At 38.3% G+C, this 19,484-nt stretch overlaps 1 protein-coding gene across 1 annotated transcript in view; it reads right to left on the bottom strand.

Moving 5' to 3' along the window:
- The window catches only part of PCSK7 (proprotein convertase subtilisin/kexin type 7), a 36,586-nt gene that overhangs the window by 15,930 nt on the left and 1,172 nt on the right, over positions 1-19,484 (bottom strand). Inside the window, exons 2-12 of the mRNA XM_075190094.1 lie at positions 18,612-18,727; positions 17,719-18,197; positions 13,979-14,113; positions 13,618-13,783; positions 13,167-13,257; positions 12,892-12,946; positions 12,638-12,776; positions 9,170-9,270; positions 6,704-6,871; positions 5,416-5,523; positions 4,903-5,005 (exon numbers count right to left, since the gene is read on the bottom strand). Coding sequence (XP_075046195.1) covers positions 4,903-5,005; positions 5,416-5,523; positions 6,704-6,871; positions 9,170-9,270; positions 12,638-12,776; positions 12,892-12,946; positions 13,167-13,257; positions 13,618-13,783; positions 13,979-14,113; positions 17,719-18,150 — 1,498 coding nt within the window. The 5' untranslated portion in view covers positions 18,151-18,197; positions 18,612-18,727. The remainder of the gene's footprint in view (positions 1-4,902; positions 5,006-5,415; positions 5,524-6,703; positions 6,872-9,169; positions 9,271-12,637; positions 12,777-12,891; positions 12,947-13,166; positions 13,258-13,617; positions 13,784-13,978; positions 14,114-17,718; positions 18,198-18,611; positions 18,728-19,484) is intronic.

The raw sequence follows: 19,484 nt of genomic DNA, 5'->3' as shown, positions 1-19,484 counted from the left end.
TTATTTCCATATATTAGAAATGTACATAATCCACAGTTTCCTGCCAATTCATGTACTCTCAAAATTGCATTTGACACAACCCTGAACCAAATCCGAATTGGAATAATAAAAAAACCCCAAGAAAACACAAAACAAAAAAAACATACAAAGCATGAAATGATCCAATAGAGTTTAGGAGTTATTTGAAATGAAGGCACAAAGACGACATATTTACTAGAGGGTTACACATTTCCAAAGTTTTGTTTTATGTCACAGTAGTGGTTATATGTTACTGAACTGACTGTGCCAGAAGAAACCGAAAAAGAGTTTCTATTGTTTTATCCTCTCGTCTCTTAATGTCACTCTCCAGTTTCTTTATTAAGCCACTGTTATATCTTCACACCTCATATCTTCATTAAATCCCCCACCACTGATTTGCCATCACTTCTATACTTTTATTGCTGCCTACATTCTCTCACACCTTGTTCCTTTATTAGTCCCTACGCTGTCTCTATTTCCTGTGCCTTTATTAGTCCCTATGCTGTCTATATTTCCTGTGCCTTTATTAGTCCCTACGCTGCCTTCACACCTTTGTCCAATCCCCTTGATAAGTTTCTATAAACCCTCCCTTCCACTTGCTTTTCCCTCACCTCCTATTGACAAATAGTAGTATAGAGTATATCTGATCTCCTCCCACTCAGACTCAACTCCCTGAGTCCAGCTTCTGGCTGTCTCATTACTGAGAACTATGAGTGACTATAGCTCATTGTATCATAACCAGATGTCCAGCCATGTAGACCTGTCTGTTTTATGTTTACATTTGTACTAAACATGGGCAACCTATTATACAGGAAATAAAGCTTATCAGTGAGGTTGTTTTTGTTTTTAATGAATATTGGATATAAAACGTATCCTTACTCTGTCCAGAGCACTAATTTCTAACTCAGGCTCCCAAACTGCTTATTTGGCCAATGCAAATAAAAATAATTCCCATAATCCGCAACAGAACATTGCCCCCAACTGTCAGCTTATTCTAATCAAATCACAGACTTTGTATATTCATCAAGCAGTAACTATTGAAGTTTTATTCAGCAAGAGGGGCTGTTATTCTACTAAAACACTGACATATTTGCAGAACATCTCTGCACAAGGGTTACTCTGTAATTGGACAGAAGATCTGAAACCTCACAGTACTACATTATTCCACCTATTAATGACCATTACAGACATATGCTTAAATGACCATGAAGCAGGAATTAATAAGTGTATTCGTACATCAAAAATAAATGCAGTCATTCCACAATACAGCATTTTTCTGACCCAACGCTACTGAGTTACGTTACAGGCATACATTGCAGAGAAAACACAAATGCATATCTAGCAACACTTAAAGGAAATCCTTAATAGGGGATGACTTGGGAGTATTGTAGGAGCTTTGCAGCTTTACACTTGGTTGAGATAATGGCAAAATCCAATTACGACTCCAACAGATCGTAAATATCTTGTATGCTTAGATTAGTTACTTAATAATAAAGTTGACAGACAGTTGTTCTAATGGACTCATAGGAAATGTGAGTTACTAAAAGCACCGTCCACAGAGATCAGATGGAAGGGCTTTAATAGGTGTTCTGTAAAGCAATAGCAACAATGACTCAACCACTTGTGCTAGCAAGCACCCCATTAAAAACACATTTAAAGAGACACAACCACTTTTTATGGTATGGTGGCTGATACTTGCCATCTTGTGGTTACTAAAACATATGTCTTTATATGAGGAAAAGATATTTCTATTCATTTCCCTGAAATATAAAAAAAAAAAACCACACACCACAACAACAACAACAACAACAACAATAGTAAATGTTGCAGGGAGGCGGAAAGGTATGTACAAGCCAAATCATAAAAGCAGAAAACCACAATTAAATGTTTTTTTCTCCTTTAAAAAAAAATAAAAAAAAATATTACTGCTTTTATAACAGGCTAGAAGTTGGATATTACACCTCGATTGTATTTTTTAACTGAAATTGGATCTATAATCGGTGACTAACAACAAGGGTAATTTTAGAAAAACAATCAATACAAATGGGCATAGGACAATGATGGAGGAAGGCATAGGGGGTGTACACAGAAGAAAAAAATGGGGTACATACTAAAATATTAACAAGATAAGTACCGACCATCTATGATTATCAGCTGGGGTTCCCTGGGTGTGGGATTCTGGTGCACCAATGCAGTGTTTTTTTTCTCCCATTTGGGCTATGAACCAGATTTCGTTACTTTATTCTAGAACTGATGATAATGTGGGCTATTTCCATTTTCAGGTTATGGCCATTCTAGCTTCTACAAGCTAATTCGCTGCTGTGTTTATTAAGGTTAGGAATGTCTAGTTAGCAATAAGCACCAAGAATAAATTAATAGCAGTGTTCAGAAGACTTGGGGGGAAAGTGTGTACCTTTATCCAGAGGTTCGGAATAAGAGGGCAGTGCCACCAAATGTGTTTAAATGTCCCTATATGACCTCAATTCCTGCAGTACAGAGGGTGGGCAGAGGGGGGGGGGGGGGGGTTGGGATATATCTAAAGGAGTCACCAATGGCACAATAGTTTCTAGGAATTTTCTTTAATATTCTTACGAATTGGACATTTCCTCTCCGTTTCCTGGATCCTTTCCCACTCTGATGTCTTGGTTCAATTGCAGTATATATTACTAAGATTTGAAATGTTTTCTTGTGGACCAGACGACACACAGGGTTTCTTGAGAGGGCTGGGAAGCCTGATTTGGGTTGTAATGAAACTATAAAATGGATATTGTTCAAAAAAATGGTCTGGTCCCAAGGATGTTATTTGAGAGCATAACTCAATGTATAAGTAAAGCCTATTTAAATAGGGTTAGGTGTTGTATACAAGTCAGCCCTTTATATGTCCAGGCATGAAAATGACTAATGATTTGGCCAGGTGTAAAAAAAAAAAAAAAAAAAAAAAAAAAAATAGATGAAAGATGGAGAACATTGTTATTCGTTATGTATTTAGGAACATCTGAATCTCAGTAATTCTGGGTTCATAGGGTCTCAATTGGGAGTACAACTAGTAAGGAATATAAAATTGTTCCCCTGCCTAGTCTATGGTTTTTAAGGAGTTGAATATCCTGGGATTTTGAGGGCGTCCTGTTTCCAATAAGGAAAGACCCATTAAATTATTTTACAGTACTGAATTGTAATAATGTGTGAATGCTGCTTTGATGGGATGTGTGTCCTATGTGATGAAGCCTAATTACGCCTCTTAATTTGTTGTCTAGGAATCTCTCTGCCTTATTATTGTTTTTGTAGCATTTTTGTTTATTCCACTTCAGGGACTTCTCAATTGGTTTGCTTTTGATCAGGCTAAGTTTGCCCCTGAATTTAGTAAATTCAGAAGCCCTAGATGAGTGGCCATCTTCTGAAGCAATCGCTAATTCTAGACCTACTGTTCTCCTGAATAAGGCCTGCATATTAGTTTGCTACAAATAGACAGCTTTATGGGTAACTTGCTTGAATTTGTAATCATAATCTTTACTGCGGTGACTTTGTTTCCACTTCTGGACTTTAGAGCATAGTCCAGTGCATTTTACTTCCTTGTAAAAAACGTATAATTTTCGTTAATTTTATTAGTACTTTCCTTGTTCATTTAAAGCCTCTGAAAACCTGTGCATAATTTGAACATTTCTGGAGATTATTACGGTACATGAAGAAAGGGCTATATCTACAGCGTCTTAGAACAAGCTGTTGTAAGTTCTTTAGTTACACATAATACAGCTATAGATTAAGTAACCAGACTTAAGAGTTTCTCTGTCAAATAAAATATTCAGAAGCAGAGTGACAAGATTTGTGTTGTCTAACTTCACATTAATTTGCAGTCCAACACTTTCATTAAACAGGTTTAGTATATACAAATGTGATTCTCCGTTAAACAGGGCAATTAATAGCTTTCTGATGTAAAAGCATCATAATGTGTTACATAAGAGGATTAGTTGTATATTTATGAACATGTGACATCTCAGGCACTATAAATGATCTTACTCTTAAAACTAAACCTGAGGTAGTAAGTTTGTGCAGATCAGTTCAAATAAATGGGGGAATGTTAAAAATTAACTGCAAGTCAATAGTTCCCCCTAGAGTGTGAAATGTGTAAAACATAAAAGAGTTACAGGACAGATTATATTTTGCAACAAGTAATGTCCAAACATTTTACCCTACAGTGAACACATGTATATAAAATAGATTGTTTAAAAATGTATTCTCAGTCTTCAAAAACACACCTAATTTCCCAACATATGTACATACAATTCAACATTGACAGTTCATGTTCCGCTTCAGCTACAGATATACAATTATCCTGCACTTAATTGCTGTCTGTGTTATATTTCATCTGTGATCAGTGGCATGTGTTACACACTGACTACTTATCTTATAGTATCTCAGCTACAGGATGTCACATGATAGTTCACTATAAATTACACAAGATTAGAATATTTATTTTGGGTAGTTAAAGAGAACTCAACCAGAGAATTGGCCAGCGCCAAATTCAAAAGCAAAATAACAAAAAACACAGAATGACCTTATAGTGAAGAAATAATTTTGATTTATGGAACGGCTTGCATATAAATTGAACTATTATACATTGTCATTACCGAAGGTGAGAAATGTAGATGACGGAAGCCGTAAATTTAAATTAGAATATAAACAAACCAGCAAAAAAAAGTAATGAACAGAAAAAGCAGAACAGACGGGTAACTCACTGTGGACGCGCAGAGCGGACGGGTAACTCACTATGGACGCGCAGAGCGGACGGGTAACTCACAGGGACATGCAGAGCAGATGGGTAACTCACAAGAACATGCATGCTCAGTAATTTCATAGATCAGCAAAGTCTCATTGTTCTAGACTCACCATTCCAGCTTAGTTCCAGCATGTTGGTAACTAGAGGGATGTTCTTGTTCTCTTTAAACACTGGACTAACATAGGAAGCTAAATACGGAACAGACTCCCATACCTGCAAATGGGGGAAAAAAAAATAAAAATAACTTTACTGTCCTGTAGGAAGCCATTATCAACTTAACAATGGGGATGGAGAGCCTGTCTCGGCTGAGCCAAAGATCTAGAGACCTACTGCCTAGACTACTAAGGTAGTAGAGACTGGCTGTCTGGGTTATACATTACATTATTTTGCCTTTGATAAAAGCAAGGGTAAAAAAAAAAAAAAAAAGGGATAACAAATTTGGGACAATAACTTGATGTCTAATGATGTAGAATATGGTAAAGAAGAAGAAAAAGAAAGAAGTTGAAATGACAATCATGTAGTGCTTGCTGAACAGTGGATACGAGCCAGTAACTCTATTACACTAGAGTGGAAGGAAAACGGTCACAGTGCAGGGGATTGGTCCAACATATTCTCAGTATCACCTTAGCAGCATTAGTAAGACGCCAGGCATTCAAGAGGCCAAAACCATGCTGATGACTATGACTAAACCCAGCTCCATTGGTTTCCCAGGCTGCTTGATGGTCTTCATACTGCAGAGATATGGAAAGATTGAGATGAGAATTAAAAATAGAAATATAGAGACACGATGATATGCAAGTAAGATATTATATACAAATAATAAGAGGCATACAGTGGCTATTAAAAGTTTTCAGCCCCTTTGGCATTGTTCACATTTTATTTTCTTACATAATGGAATGAAAATGTATTTATTCTGGAATTCTTAACACAGATCACTACAAATACTTTGTGATGTCAAACAAAAATGCTTTAAGAATTTTTTACAATTACAAATCAAAAACAGACAGTAAATACACCCATACCTATGTTGTTTGTGTATGTCATGAAATTTGTTCTGTTAATTGCATCCATGCATTTATTATTATTCTCCTCTGTAGCCATTGTTATGCTTACTGTTCTTATGTATGTCTATGTTGTATGATTGTGTCAGGTGCAGTGGCGCACGCAGGGGGGGGGGTTTCTGGGTCTCCAGAAAGTCCCCCCTCCGCGCTAAAACAGTGCCCTGCATATCGGCACTGTAGTATACAGCAGCCACGGCCGTGCTGTATTGTATTGTATACAGCACCGCTGCGGATGCTTCTTTGACAGCGCCGCGGCTGCTGTATACTACCGTGCAGCCGAAACGGAGCTGCCGCGCTTGCGCGGCAGGTCTCTAGGGTTTGTTTTTTTCCCGGGGGTGGAGGAAACCCCCCCCCTGAAAAATCCTCTGTGTGCCCCTGAGGTGCTACAGAATCTGTGGCACCATATAAATAAATGATGACCAACTACAGCTCTGAGTTCATTTGGATAAGTCTCTACCGGCTTTGCTTATCTAGACACTACAATTTTTGCCCATTCTTCTTTTCAATATTGCTCAAGAATTTTAATACAGGTATCTGTTTTATATACATAAAACTAAATTATATATTTTGTGCCAAATTTTATTATTTAAATGCATTTTTCTATATGGTGGAATGGAGATTGTGATCTCTGTATCTTTTCTCCCTCTCTCAATAGCACGTTACATTTTGTGGAAAGGGGATGGCTACCAATTCCACTCATCAGTCAGTTCCCAATCTGTGCAACCAAATGGTGAGCCTGCGCCCACGAGGACTCTAAGTCAGTAAAGTAAAACAAGGAAAAAAAAAAAAAAACAAGAGAAAATTTGTAAGAAAAAATTTGAGACAACAAATATTCATTTCTGTACTGTACCTTTGTGGCTGCGAATACGATTATGTGCTGAACATCCCGCCAGGTCAGACAAGGTCGGACCTGCAGCATCAGAGCAATCATTCCTGCAGCTATGGGCGCTGCTGCAGAAGTTCCTGTATGGCCTTCTGTACATCCTGTTCCCTTCTGCAAATCCCAGTCTGAAGTTACCTGAGAGAAGGGGGAGAGATGTAGCAAAATTGGCTTGATAACTAAAAGTATTTGTTTCATTTGTTGAAGTGAGGTTCCACTCCTGTTTACTTTGTCCTAAAATTCCATCTTTTGCATGAATTTTATTCTGTCCTACTCCACCTTGCTTTCTTTAACTGGTGTGATCCAAAATCTCTTACCATTTTATACCTGCTAAAATTGAGATACAAATTTGAGAATTAGAGTCAGAGTTGAGTATTATATTTTAAAGATCTGTGTGAGTTCTGTAGTACCATAAAAAGTAACAGTCTGAAGCCTGGTGCAGGCCCACAGGTTAAGAACCTTTAGGAGGTTGATGTACCGGGAGCCTGTCAAGCACGATACAAAAGTAATTTTAAAAACTGAGAATTAGACTTAATTCTTTTTACAAGACTACTTCAGGATAGTGCTTAACCAATAGGAAATACAGTCCTAACCCTGTACATACATAGCAAACAACACCCATACTCAATAACAAGTCTGAACAAAAAAGTACTGCTTAAAAAATATTTTAGGATGGAAATATAAGATGCTGTCCTAGGAATTACCTGGAAAATAAGTATAGTAACGCTCAATTTCTATTACATTCACTGTGCAGCAAGAGGATAGCTAGGGAAGAACTATGGCTTATAGAACTTAATGCCACAACAACAGGTCTTGAGTATACTATACATCAATTCTGTAAACGCATAAAAATGAGGATTCTGGTCGCAGCTTTGTGCTAGATAGAGGCCCTACCTTCCTTTGGGTCAAGAAGGGACAACTGTTCTGGTAGAAAGAGAATTAATTAATCCTAGTAGAATTTTCTTTCTTCAGCACTTTATATGCTTCCATAATTGCCAGCTCAATCCACCTGGCAATAAATGCATTAAACGTTTTTTTTCCCATTATATTTTCCTTGGAATGGGATAAAGAAGAATGTAATTTGCTAAAATTGGCCAACACTTTAGAAAGAAAATCTGTATATGAATGAAGAATCAATCACAATCTTCTAAAAACAGTGGAGTTTGATAACAAAATGTGTGTAGCTCTCTTCTGGAAGTGATCTCCAACAAAAAGGCCAATTTAATAGTGAGGTCTTTAATAAATGATCTTTTGACTGATAACTAATTAAGGTACCTTGGGGTGGATGCCCTATGCAAGGCTTTTGAGGAATAGGACAAGAGGTGTCCCTGGCACTGTCGTAGGGCCGAAAGGTAGATCCCGAAATTGAAAACGATGGGACTGCATGGCACTGGTGTCCATCCCAGATTGGAACATGCAAATACGCGTCTGATGTCCATGGACATCATGAACTCATTCTGTTCCAAGCTGTTGACGACTGACATCAAGGACTCCATCTTGAACCTGTCAAACCAAAGCTGGATGTTTACGATTTTCAGGTTCAGTATGGGTCGAAAGGATCAGTCCGGCTTCTGAAGAGATTTGAGTAAAAATCCTAACCCTTCTGCTCTTCTGGGACTGGAACAGCTGTCTCTAAGATCAAGTCTTCAATGGTTTCACGTAGAGCAAAACACTGTTTTGTCTCCAGAAAGGTTGGTGGTAAAAAGTAGCCTGGGTTGGGACTTCAGGAGATGATGTATCCCCGATAATGATTCTGCTTTCCCAGGAGTTGGAGGTGAAATTGAACCACCAGTCCCAAACGAGAAGCAGAAGGGCTCCTACCGCTGGAGATTCCAGGTGGGTGGCCTGCCCTTCATGTATGCAGTTTGTCCAAATGCTTGGGATCTTAGCTGCCCAAGACTGATTTGAGCCTTCAGCCAACTCACTTTCCTTCTGGGATAGTCTGATCCCTCCCAGGTATGCAGAACAGGCAGAATCTGATGCTTCTGAAGTCTAGAAGTGGTCATAGTTTCCATGACCCTTTCCAAAGAAGATGAAACCTTGACCAGTACCTGCAGCGACTTCAACCGCCAGGCCGACTAGTCAGGTGCTGCAGAGGAGGGGCCAGAAGGCCCCTGGTCAAGAACCTCAGGGATTGTGCCACTACCAAAGGCTTTGGTGGTAGGGGTTGTGGAGGAGGGAACCCTCTTTTTCAAATGTTCATAAAAAAATACACTATTATGAAACGATAGGGGACAACAATGATGGCAGGATAAGCATGGAAATAATTTAGCAAAGACATAATAAAGCACCAGAGTGAATGTGTACACTGTAAGCTAGGGAGAGAGATGGTGCAGCAAAGGGTGTAACAAAAGACTATAAACACAAGTACTCATTTAGAAAGGATGAGGCGAGAGACGTAAATGGTTACAATAGGAATTATTTCCTTCTACTCACAATACTTCTCATCTGTCTGTCTCCGCTGCTGAAGGTCACCGCTAACATTGAAGCACATTCTTCAGCATAGAAGGGCATTTTACCAGCCTCATTAACAGCACCTGCAATAATAATATTTGAACTTAATTATACAGTTTTGGGAGTCTTTATTTTAGCTCTATGACAGTAGTTCAACAAGCACTGGTACATATGGTACATATTAAAAAGTAAATTATGATTTTAAGTTAAAAAATATATTTTTAAAATGTTTAAATTTACAAATTGAAGCCAAATAAGATACTTGAAGATGGAATAAAAAAAAAATATCTATATAGTACATATGCAAAACTTCAAAAAGCAATTTCATTGCTATTGTTTTACAGATGAACTTCTAAGCTATGAAGAATATGTGGAAGTAGAAGACTTAGTATGATAAGGGGTAAAAAAGGAAAAAAAAAAAGTTTGAGAAGAAAGAGCCCAAGTAAAGGTAAACAGAGGATACCAGGGAGCAATGAGAATAAAATCACCAGGGAGACCACTAAATGCATCCTGAAGTGAACTTGTGGACTGAGTACTGTTACAGAACTACTTCTACACCATGGCACAGCCAGAAGATGTTTTGGTCCTGGAGAGCAGCCAATAGTCACCAGGCATGCTGCCCATTGCACGACACCAAACATTCCTCACCAGTCAAAAATGGTATGTGAAATATATGACGGGGAAAACCCAAGTATCGAAAGATTGAGGAAATGAGGAGGGGCAGCCATCCTGGTAGTATACTAATTTAGAGCAGTTAGCCAAAACACGTGTTTTGTAGGACGAATATTCCTTGTATTTGAACAAGGAGAACCATGTAGAAGTGAAAAGATCCTCCAGGAGAGAGTGATATCATCCACCCATCCACACTGATATCATGTACTTTACTTCCCAATTGTTTTATTTTCAGACAATAGTTATTGAGGACCTTACAGCATTGCCTATGTAGATTATTTGAGAAGGCTATTGCTGGGTGCACACTACAGAAAAATTCTCCTAATGTGATCTCTGTAATGATTTTACCAATGATTTATAAAAAAAAAAAAAAAAAAGTCAGAATCAGCATTCATTGTTTTACAAGATTTACTTCAGATCTGTGCTCTTCATCTGTCTATAATTGGCTGAAAAATCATGACTCTGCACATTCCATAGTGCTCTATGGACACTGTCGGTCCTGAGTGCATACACACTGCAGAATTGTTCATTGTTGAACAAGATTTTAAGTTCAGTTTAAGAATCAAATTAAACGATACCAAGTGCTTTGAAAAGATAATCGTTCATCGTTGCAGCGTACACTAATGCTATATATAGGGCCGAACGGTCATTTATCGTGTGATTGGCCGATCATCAGCTGAAAACACTGTTGCGAGTACCCAGCCCTTTACCTGCTAATCTTAAATCGATTTTGGTGAAGTAAATAAAAGGGCTGGTCAGCTAATCAGTTACTTCCATCATGATTCCAATCAAATTCTGACAGATTCAAAAGACATGGAAAAGTATTCCCTTCTCACTTCCGTACCTCCAGCACACCAAGGAGAGCAACAGAAAGAGTTATTGTAAAATAGTCAGAATGCTAAACAAGCTGAACAAGATTTTATAACCAGGATTCTGGTAGAAACTAAAGACTTGTATGGAAATATTAAGTGCCGAGACAAGTGTAACTTGTACTTGGGGTCAAGAGTGCACTTACTCCTTTCTTTATAGAGATTATAAGCATCTAAAAAAAAGTTGTTTAAAAAGCACAACAAATTTTCTCTTGTTGCCGAGACATTGAGCATTACCAAGCAAATGCGTGAATGTAGTTAAATTACACCTTTGCCCCCTCCCTTCTTTCCCTTTTAAATTTCTATCCCCCATCCTACAGAGTGTTAAGCAATGACACCTCTTTTGGTGTGTTCACTTATATTTTCTTCAGCTCTGTGAAGCAGAAAAGGATGTTTATTTTCCTAACAAATTGCAAGAACCCCCTTGCGGATGCTGTTGAATTTGTGAGTGTTGTTTTGTAACAAAAAGCTAAAAGTACTGTACCTTTGTTTTCATATTGTTACATACCTATGTACCGTATTTCCCCATGTATATGACGCTCCACTGTATAAGACGCACCTGTATAAATCATGTGAAAAAATTGAGGATAATGTTTATTGTCTTTTGCAGACTAATTGGTGACTGCAAAAAACATTATTCTCACTTTTTCAGAGTAACTGTGCAGCGGGTACAGAGAGGAGAGACGGAGTTCTAACCCTATTGCTAATTCTGCCATACCCTGTCAGATGCTTCCTCTGTCCGGTAAAGTCTTCTTTCTTCTGTCCATTCTGATCCTGATGCTGGAAAGTCGCTTACCGTCCTCTTCTTGATGACCGGATGTCCAATCAGGACTTTGACAAGGTCCTGATTGGAAAAACACCAAATGCAGAAACCGGAAGTGTGAGTTCTAACTGCGGTTCACGCACCACATCCGGTCATCGCGGAGAGAACGGTAAGCGACTTTCCAGCTTCAGGATCAGAACGGACAGAAGAAAGAAGACTTTACCGGACAGAGGAAGTATCTGACAGGGTAAGCGCTACTACCCCTGTATAAGACGCACCCAGTTTTTAGACCCAAAATTTTGGGGAAAAAGGTGCGTCTTATACATGGGGAAATACGGTATACGCAGTTTTATTTTCAATAAAAAGAGATTATATAAAAGAAAAACTACACCTTTGCATATACAACGGGAGAAGGTTAGGAGCAGACATAGTTTTCTTGTAACATTAAGAGTAATTTGTAAATGCTAAAGCCTGCAGACTTGCAGTGACTCTATAGTGTGACCACCCACTTGTCCACCAAGTGCATTCCAAGGTGCAGATCCACTTTTTGGAAAACACAGTCATAAAGCATTTCCTCAGTAGTTTTGGCAGATAAAACATGCGTAGATCAAGCAGCAACAACATTACTTCAAAGTCCAAACTGATGCCACTTCAAGGCAACACACTTTAAGAATATATTTACATTTTGACCCACAGATCCATGCTCCTTCCGAGAAACTAAGCGCACTTGCAGGCATGCAATGTCACAGAAGGGTTTGTGCTGCAGTTTTCAGCATACAATAAAGTCTGGATGTTGCATCACACTCTAGAAATAAGCTCTCTTATTACTATTGCATGGTATATGTTAACGGTTATATATAAACAGTATGCAGGAGACATCTGATAAAGATGTTGGTAAAATGATTAAGACTATACAAAACCAGAACACGCACAGGACTGCCTCGCCAGCAATCTTGCAGTCTATCTCCCAACGTAACTTAGACACTTGATATCACTTATATTATTTCTACGATCAGTTGTGTGAAAGTTCCTGCTAGTAACAGATCATTGGACTGACAATTAGAAGAATGGCAGTGGCATTTTGCCTGCTGCACTTATTATAAACTGTGTTAACTTGAAAACGTGAATAGCAACAAGTACATTTACCTATCGTTACAGTGTAAATAGAGTTGGCATATCCATCGTAGTTACAGTTATCATTGTACCGTCCTCCGTTACCACTGGCAACCACAAAAATACTCCCAAAACCTTTCCGCCCAGCAATGACACCATGCTGAAGTGCAGCCTAAAGATGAAGGAAAATGAAGTCAGTGATTTGTATATGAAGCCAATGACATTTCATCCCTGCATGCTAGGGTACAGCTATAAAGGAATACAAGCTGCATGGGGACAGTTCGTACCTTTCCCAGCTGATGAGGTCCATCAACTGTTTTCCCATCATCATCAGGGCCCCAGCTACAAGAAAGTAAATGTACACAGTCACCAGTATAGAAAAACACACTTGTTTGCACATGTTTCCTTACACTCAGAACTGGTATTTAGATACAATAGTTTGGATTAATTTTAAATGTAAACCGAAATGGGGAGCTGAAAATGAGGTTAATAAACAATACTCACCCATTTATCCAAAGCACAAACCAGCACTAACCTTATATATGAATGTATAGTACATTACCTGCAGCTGTAGATATCATTGATCTGATAGTGCTTGTTGAACGCAATGGCTTCCATGCTGTCTGTGAGAGGTCCGTCAAGAACTCTGATCCCTTAAAAAAAAAAAAAAAAGAAAAGGATCCGCTAATTACAAATAACTGTGTGGTGCAATAGGATGACAGAGGGGTATTCTTTTAGCAGGGTTTAGAAACTTAGAAGGAGGAAGTTGAAGTCTGTTAGTGTATTTATGAAAAACGTGTGTGTCTGTGAACATTAGACCCAGTACTGATGTCAATCAGATTTACAGCTGATAAACACTGAACCACATTTTAACAGGAGGCGGTGAATATACCAGTTTATTTATTATTAGAAGATGCTGTATTATTGGATGTAGTGCAGAGGTGGATGAAGCGATATGATCAGTGAAATGATTTAAGTGGGATATTGTTTAACTGATGCCTATAGTCACACACCTGCAATCCTGCTCCCATATGCCACTCCAACCGCACAGAAGCTATTGTTAGGGACAGCAGCAATTTCCCCAGCACAGCGAGTTCCATGGTGGTTATCACTATATCCATCAGGATGTGGCATGGGGTCTGGGTCGTTGGAGTTCAGATCATAGCTGCCTTCAGGACTCTGCAGGAGAAAAATCTTAAGTTATAATTTATGGTCTCTACATGTCCCCTTTTCTGTGTAATATTCTACTAACATGATATACTTCGAGCCATGGCTCTTTCTTGTCCAGAGTCAAAGATCCCTGCAATCTGCCCTCTAAAACCTGCACATCATAGTACACCCTAATCCTTCCCCCGCTGCCATGCAAATGCTCACATAATTTGGCTGTATGTCCTGAATAGTGTGCTGGATACCGTCATCCACAACCACCACAGTAACCCCCCGGCCAGTCACATTTCTCTCCCACACACCGGTAACATTAATATCCATTCCAGGGCTACGAGCATTGTGCTGCAGAAGAAACAATAACTGACAGTTAGGTGATATAATGTACATGCAAGGTGTTAATTACATAAAGATACAGGCATAGGGAAAGATCACATAAAACACAGTGTAAGTAAATGTAGTATGAAAATAAATACATCATTTAGAGGATCAGCTTATATTCACTGTGTTTTTGTATACATATGATGCATGGGACACAAGTTATTGTGGTCAAACGCCCATATCTGTAGTTATGTATGACCAGATGCTGCCATATTCATTGCATTGTTGTTATAAAATTAAATATCCTCTGTAAAATCTGAAAATGTGAGTTTACCAAGCAATAAAACAAATTACAGGTCTTTTAACAATGTGCAAGAGAACAAGAGGAGTAATTATATGTAAAAAAAAGTCAAATGATCTGTACGTGGGCTATAGTTTTGTACACTGCAACAAAAACGAAAGAGATGTAATAACATACGGGTTAAATAATGTTACATTTTAACTAGCAAAAGAATTATGGAAAGAAAGACATCTCACTAATAGACGTTGTAGGGATCTTATACAAGACAGAAGGAGGAAACAATATATATGGAGCATGTGTATGATTTTAGGGGAGTATCCTTACATACAATGTTGCAGTCATGTGTCTATAGAAGCTAAAATGCACCCTATTTCACAAACTTATTAATAGTAAAAATAAACATTAATAATCTTGAGAAAAGGAAGGGTTAAAAAATAAATAAAATAAATATATACAAACACGGAGATGTAGTGCACAGAAGGACTCTATATTATCACAAATTCAATGACTTTTAGGTGTGCCCTCCACCCATGGGTTAATCCTGCTACTCGTCCAATAACTGGGCAACAGGATAAGCGTCCAATATGGTCACATATATACGGTGTGTATGGGCCAAAAAAAGACTGTGCACAACAAACATTATCTGCGTGTCCAAACATTACTACTATATGAACATGAGTGTCCAGCAACAAGCAGCATAAAATTTACATTTTAAGCAAGGAGGACCAAAGTCATGTCCAGAATCCCCTCTGTATACTGGTAAACTGGTCATTTCAACCAGATATCTTTAAGACAAATTCCTTCCATAACTGAAAATTCAGCTTAATGTGGCAAATCATAAGGAATCCCTGCTCTCAAAAGACTACTTACCTGGAGACCAGTGTTCATGCAATCCAGCAGGTCCTATGTGTGCAACCTCAGATGTTGCTGCTCAGGTTACTAACAGTGTGTTATCAGTAGACAATACACTGCCTGAATGCAACATGACTGGGTTGGTAGATGCAAAGAAAGTGCAGTACACATAGCAATACTCTCCTTGCTCCTGCAGATCCAGTCTTTGTTTTTCCACCACCAACACACTGCCAGCAGCAGCATGGAGGACTGCACAGAGACCATATACACCTGATATAAAGTCTTTTTGGACCAGGTTTTAGTTAGGATATTCTACCCATTATTCACTATGGGACGATACTAGAAAAGTTAAGTGTTCCGATGGAAATAAAACTATGTTGTAGGATTTACATAATGATGTTCTGATATGATGAACCTTGAATTTATTATAACTAGTTTAACAAAAATTGAAACATACTGGTTGAATGCCTACATTAATTCCCGGTTTGTCATCTCTGCCTTCCCCTGATATAGAATTGTTGCTTTTCTTTCAAGTATTTTGGTTTTGTTAAGTATAATTTATTTTATATAATAAATACATTTAAATGAATGGTGATATATGGGTATCAAATTAATATACAGTGATTGAATCTTTTTATAAAGAATGCATAAGCACCTGACCTCAAATGTAACAGTGTTCTACACATTGGGCCTCATTCAGAGGAAAAAAAGGAGCAAATTTACTCCTGGACAAACCATGTTACAGTGCAAGCGGTGCACATGCATTTATTTTTTTATTTTTTTTACTACAGGGGGAAAAACTGGCTGCTTTTGCCTATAGCTAAACAAATACTGGACAGCTTTATTTTAACACTGCAATTTAGAGACGAGTTAGGACACACTCACTCCCAACTCTAATCTGCCCACACATTTTAAATGCGCCACCCTCCACTCTCCTGCAGTGCAATATGGTTTTACATGGCTTTTGTTTCTTTTTTTGCTTGTGCCTAACTCTAAATGAGACAAATGACTTGGTCAAGGACAGGATTACAAAACAGAAAGGAGAGTTGCTCAATCAATTTATAGGCTAACAGTGGTACTTGAAAGGATGTGGTTATCCTGAGGATCAAATACAGAGAATAATCCACCAGCACACAGTTGTTAACCAGTAACTAGGCTGCTATTTCTACTTGTACATAAAAATGCTGAATTCTTAGTTACACACATTTGCAAATGTATGCTGAGCCACCCGCCACTTCAGGGCGCCTCTGCTCATAGGGTGGTCCTAACTCTAATCAATGAGAGTCCCTATTTTAGGGTCACACATATATGTGTTTTTAAATTAAGAGCTAACTTTCCAAAAGGTACCACAAGAACCTCCAAATGGCAGTATAGCACCAGCGATCCCCACCAACTACTGATACCAGAGTTATGCCTCTTAAGCAAACAAAACAGAAAGGAAAGTTGCTCAATCAAGGACAGGATTAACAAGTAAATATTTACTTTTTCTGTGTTTATGGAACTTTCTGAACTCCTCGGTCTCTAAACAAAAAATCCCAAAAATATGTGTACTTTGCTAAAAACAAACATTTGTGCACTTCCTTTAAGCATTTCTGTTGTGTACACATAAATATTGATTTACTAAGATGACTATTCCATAAGAAAATTTCCTCAGCCAACAAAAAGGATAATTCCATCTTGTTAAAATTTCCATGAAAAAAAAAACACTTCACTTCTTCCTCCTTATGTAAGTTTAGGGGGTTCCCCTCCCAGGAGACCCTGTCCACTGCTCTTCTAGGGTATATTAAGATATAAAGCCAACATCCATACATTGTGAGGAAGCCGCCAGAAGAGCCTTATGATGACACACCTTGCTCCCGTCAAAGGATTACTTTAGACCACTGACACAATGGTCCCAGCGAGGCTTTAGCTTCCGCAGAGACTTTTAACATCATTGGCCCTAAGTGGTAAAATGATGAATGGAAGAGGTGAGGCTGACATATGGCTCTGCTTGAGGTGTACAAGCTTTTCTTGTGAGGGCACAATATCCTCATACACCCCACCACCAGTGTAGAGGATCCCAGGGAAAGGCCTTCGTAATTCAGAGACGGAAATATTTCAGTCCAATTTTTATACTAAGGGGCATATTCAATTGTCCGTGGGATTGTCTGCGCGGAAAACCCGTAATACGGTAATTTACTCGCTGGATTTCTGCCAGCAAGAGATTACCATATTAACGGTAATAGTTTTTCCGCGCTCGAACCCGCAGATAATTGAATACCCCCCTAAGAGGGCAAACCAAGCATAAATAGGTACAACAATGTTTGTGTGCATATAAGGAAACAACATGCAGATGCGTGAAAGTGGTGTATATGGTCCCTGTACAGTTTATATAATCAGAAAGACAGTGTGACTTGGATTCCTCTGCACAAAGATGAGGAATGAAAACATAATCTCACAGCACACACTCATACTTGCAGAGCAGTCAGGGTCTCACCAAATGCCATTGTTGTGGGTATTTGGGGTCATTAAAGTGCAAGCTCCTTTTGGATCTCTTTAGCAGTTTTTGTTCTGAGAACCATCTCACACTGTCATGTTGTGTGAAACAGTCATGGGCTTTCTTCCGAACATCCTCCTGATACTGTCCACTGCCCACATATGCAAACAAGTAATGGTCTCTTAGCTCTCCTATAACACCTCGGTTCTCCAGCCCCGTAGTGTGTGATAGTTCTTCTGCAAGAGCTTCCAACTCCTCTCTCCGTCCAGAGCCTTGAGAGAGGTCCAGACGGACAGCCCATGTCAGCTCTTCGCCAGAACGAGTGGCATCAATGTTGGGGTGAGAGCTGGCAGCATGTGTTGGAGGTGAGAAAAAGAGGGACCAAGTGAAAAGAAGACAAAGGCACATATGGGTAATGGAGAACTGATACATTGTGAAGGCCCATTACACAAGAAGTAACCCTCCGAGGGCATTGGGACCTGGGGGAAATAGAACAGCATTATTACTATGATGAAGTGAAATATACCAAACTCCTATGAAACTGCCATCACCCCAACCTTCTTATACAGTCATCTTTTTTTTTGTTAGCACCACAATATCAATTTAGTCCTAAATTATTATTCCCACAATCACATCTTATATAACATATGCATTTGAATCCAGTTCTCACATGCCTTAGATATAAGAAGAGGATACAAATGATAGACATTGTACAGTAGTTAGAAGCATTTTTCGGAAATTACACTATGCAAATACACACGTATAATCAGTTAGTTTAGATTTAATAAATCTTATAAGAAAAAAACCTGTATTTTTCAACTTTTTCAATGGTAGAAAACAAAATATTATAAAAAGATAATAACTATGGTTAGCAAGCTGGATATGTTATTTACCTGTACAGAAGTGTCCAAAAAGTGAGAGAATCATATTCTGATAGTGTCAAATTCAACAAGCAGTCTAGACTTGTTCCAGTCTAAGAATGCACACTGAAGTAGTGGCAACCAATGACCTAGTCAAAGAGAAACAATAAAGAAATAAAACATGTTTTCACTCTTCTGTTTTCAAGTAAAGGGCATTGTCTAAAAATCAAAGAAGCAAAAGTAAAATGCAGGGAACATTTTTCTGTGTGCTAGTAAGTCTTATATGTATCTTGCTTCATTCACTTAAGTAGCTGGGATAACACTATCTAGCATACAGCCAGCACTATCAGATATTAAGTGATAAGATTAAGTAGCTTTCAGTTTCTGCATAAACAGAATTAACAGATATAATTGGCCTTTGCACTAATACAATATTAGCACTGCAAATGAAACTGTTTTAGACTATCTGCATTTGACTCTTTCCTTTCATTAGCAACAAAAGCACTCTTAAATGACAAACTCCCCTTTCATGGGGTGGGCTTATTTCATGCGTTTCAAGTAAGGAGTTAGGCCATTCAATTGATTAGACTTGGTGAAAAATGCTCTACCTTACTTGTCTTCCTATTGTAGTAACCAGGGCTAAATTAAATTAAGTTAAAAACACCTTTCCTATCAGGTTACAGCAGTAGTAAAACATGTTGGATGTTCAGGAGCAGAGCATTTTCTTCCACATGTAATGCGTTAACATGGAAGATCTGCCTTTGAGAGAGAGGTGGAGAAGTGATAGTAAAAACATCTGAAACTATACAACAGTAAAAATGTTTTTTGTTCAGAATGTTCTACACACAAAATAATTATAAAGGATGCACTTCTAAAAGTTATCTTTATAATTAAAATTACACTATT

The sequence above is a fragment of the Mixophyes fleayi genome, chromosome 11 (genome assembly GCF_038048845.1).
Source record: "Mixophyes fleayi isolate aMixFle1 chromosome 11, aMixFle1.hap1, whole genome shotgun sequence".
Classification (NCBI taxonomy): domain Eukaryota; kingdom Metazoa; phylum Chordata; class Amphibia; order Anura; family Limnodynastidae; genus Mixophyes; species Mixophyes fleayi.
Note: the sequence above shows the minus strand (reverse complement) of the source record. Positions and strands in the feature narration are given on the sequence as shown.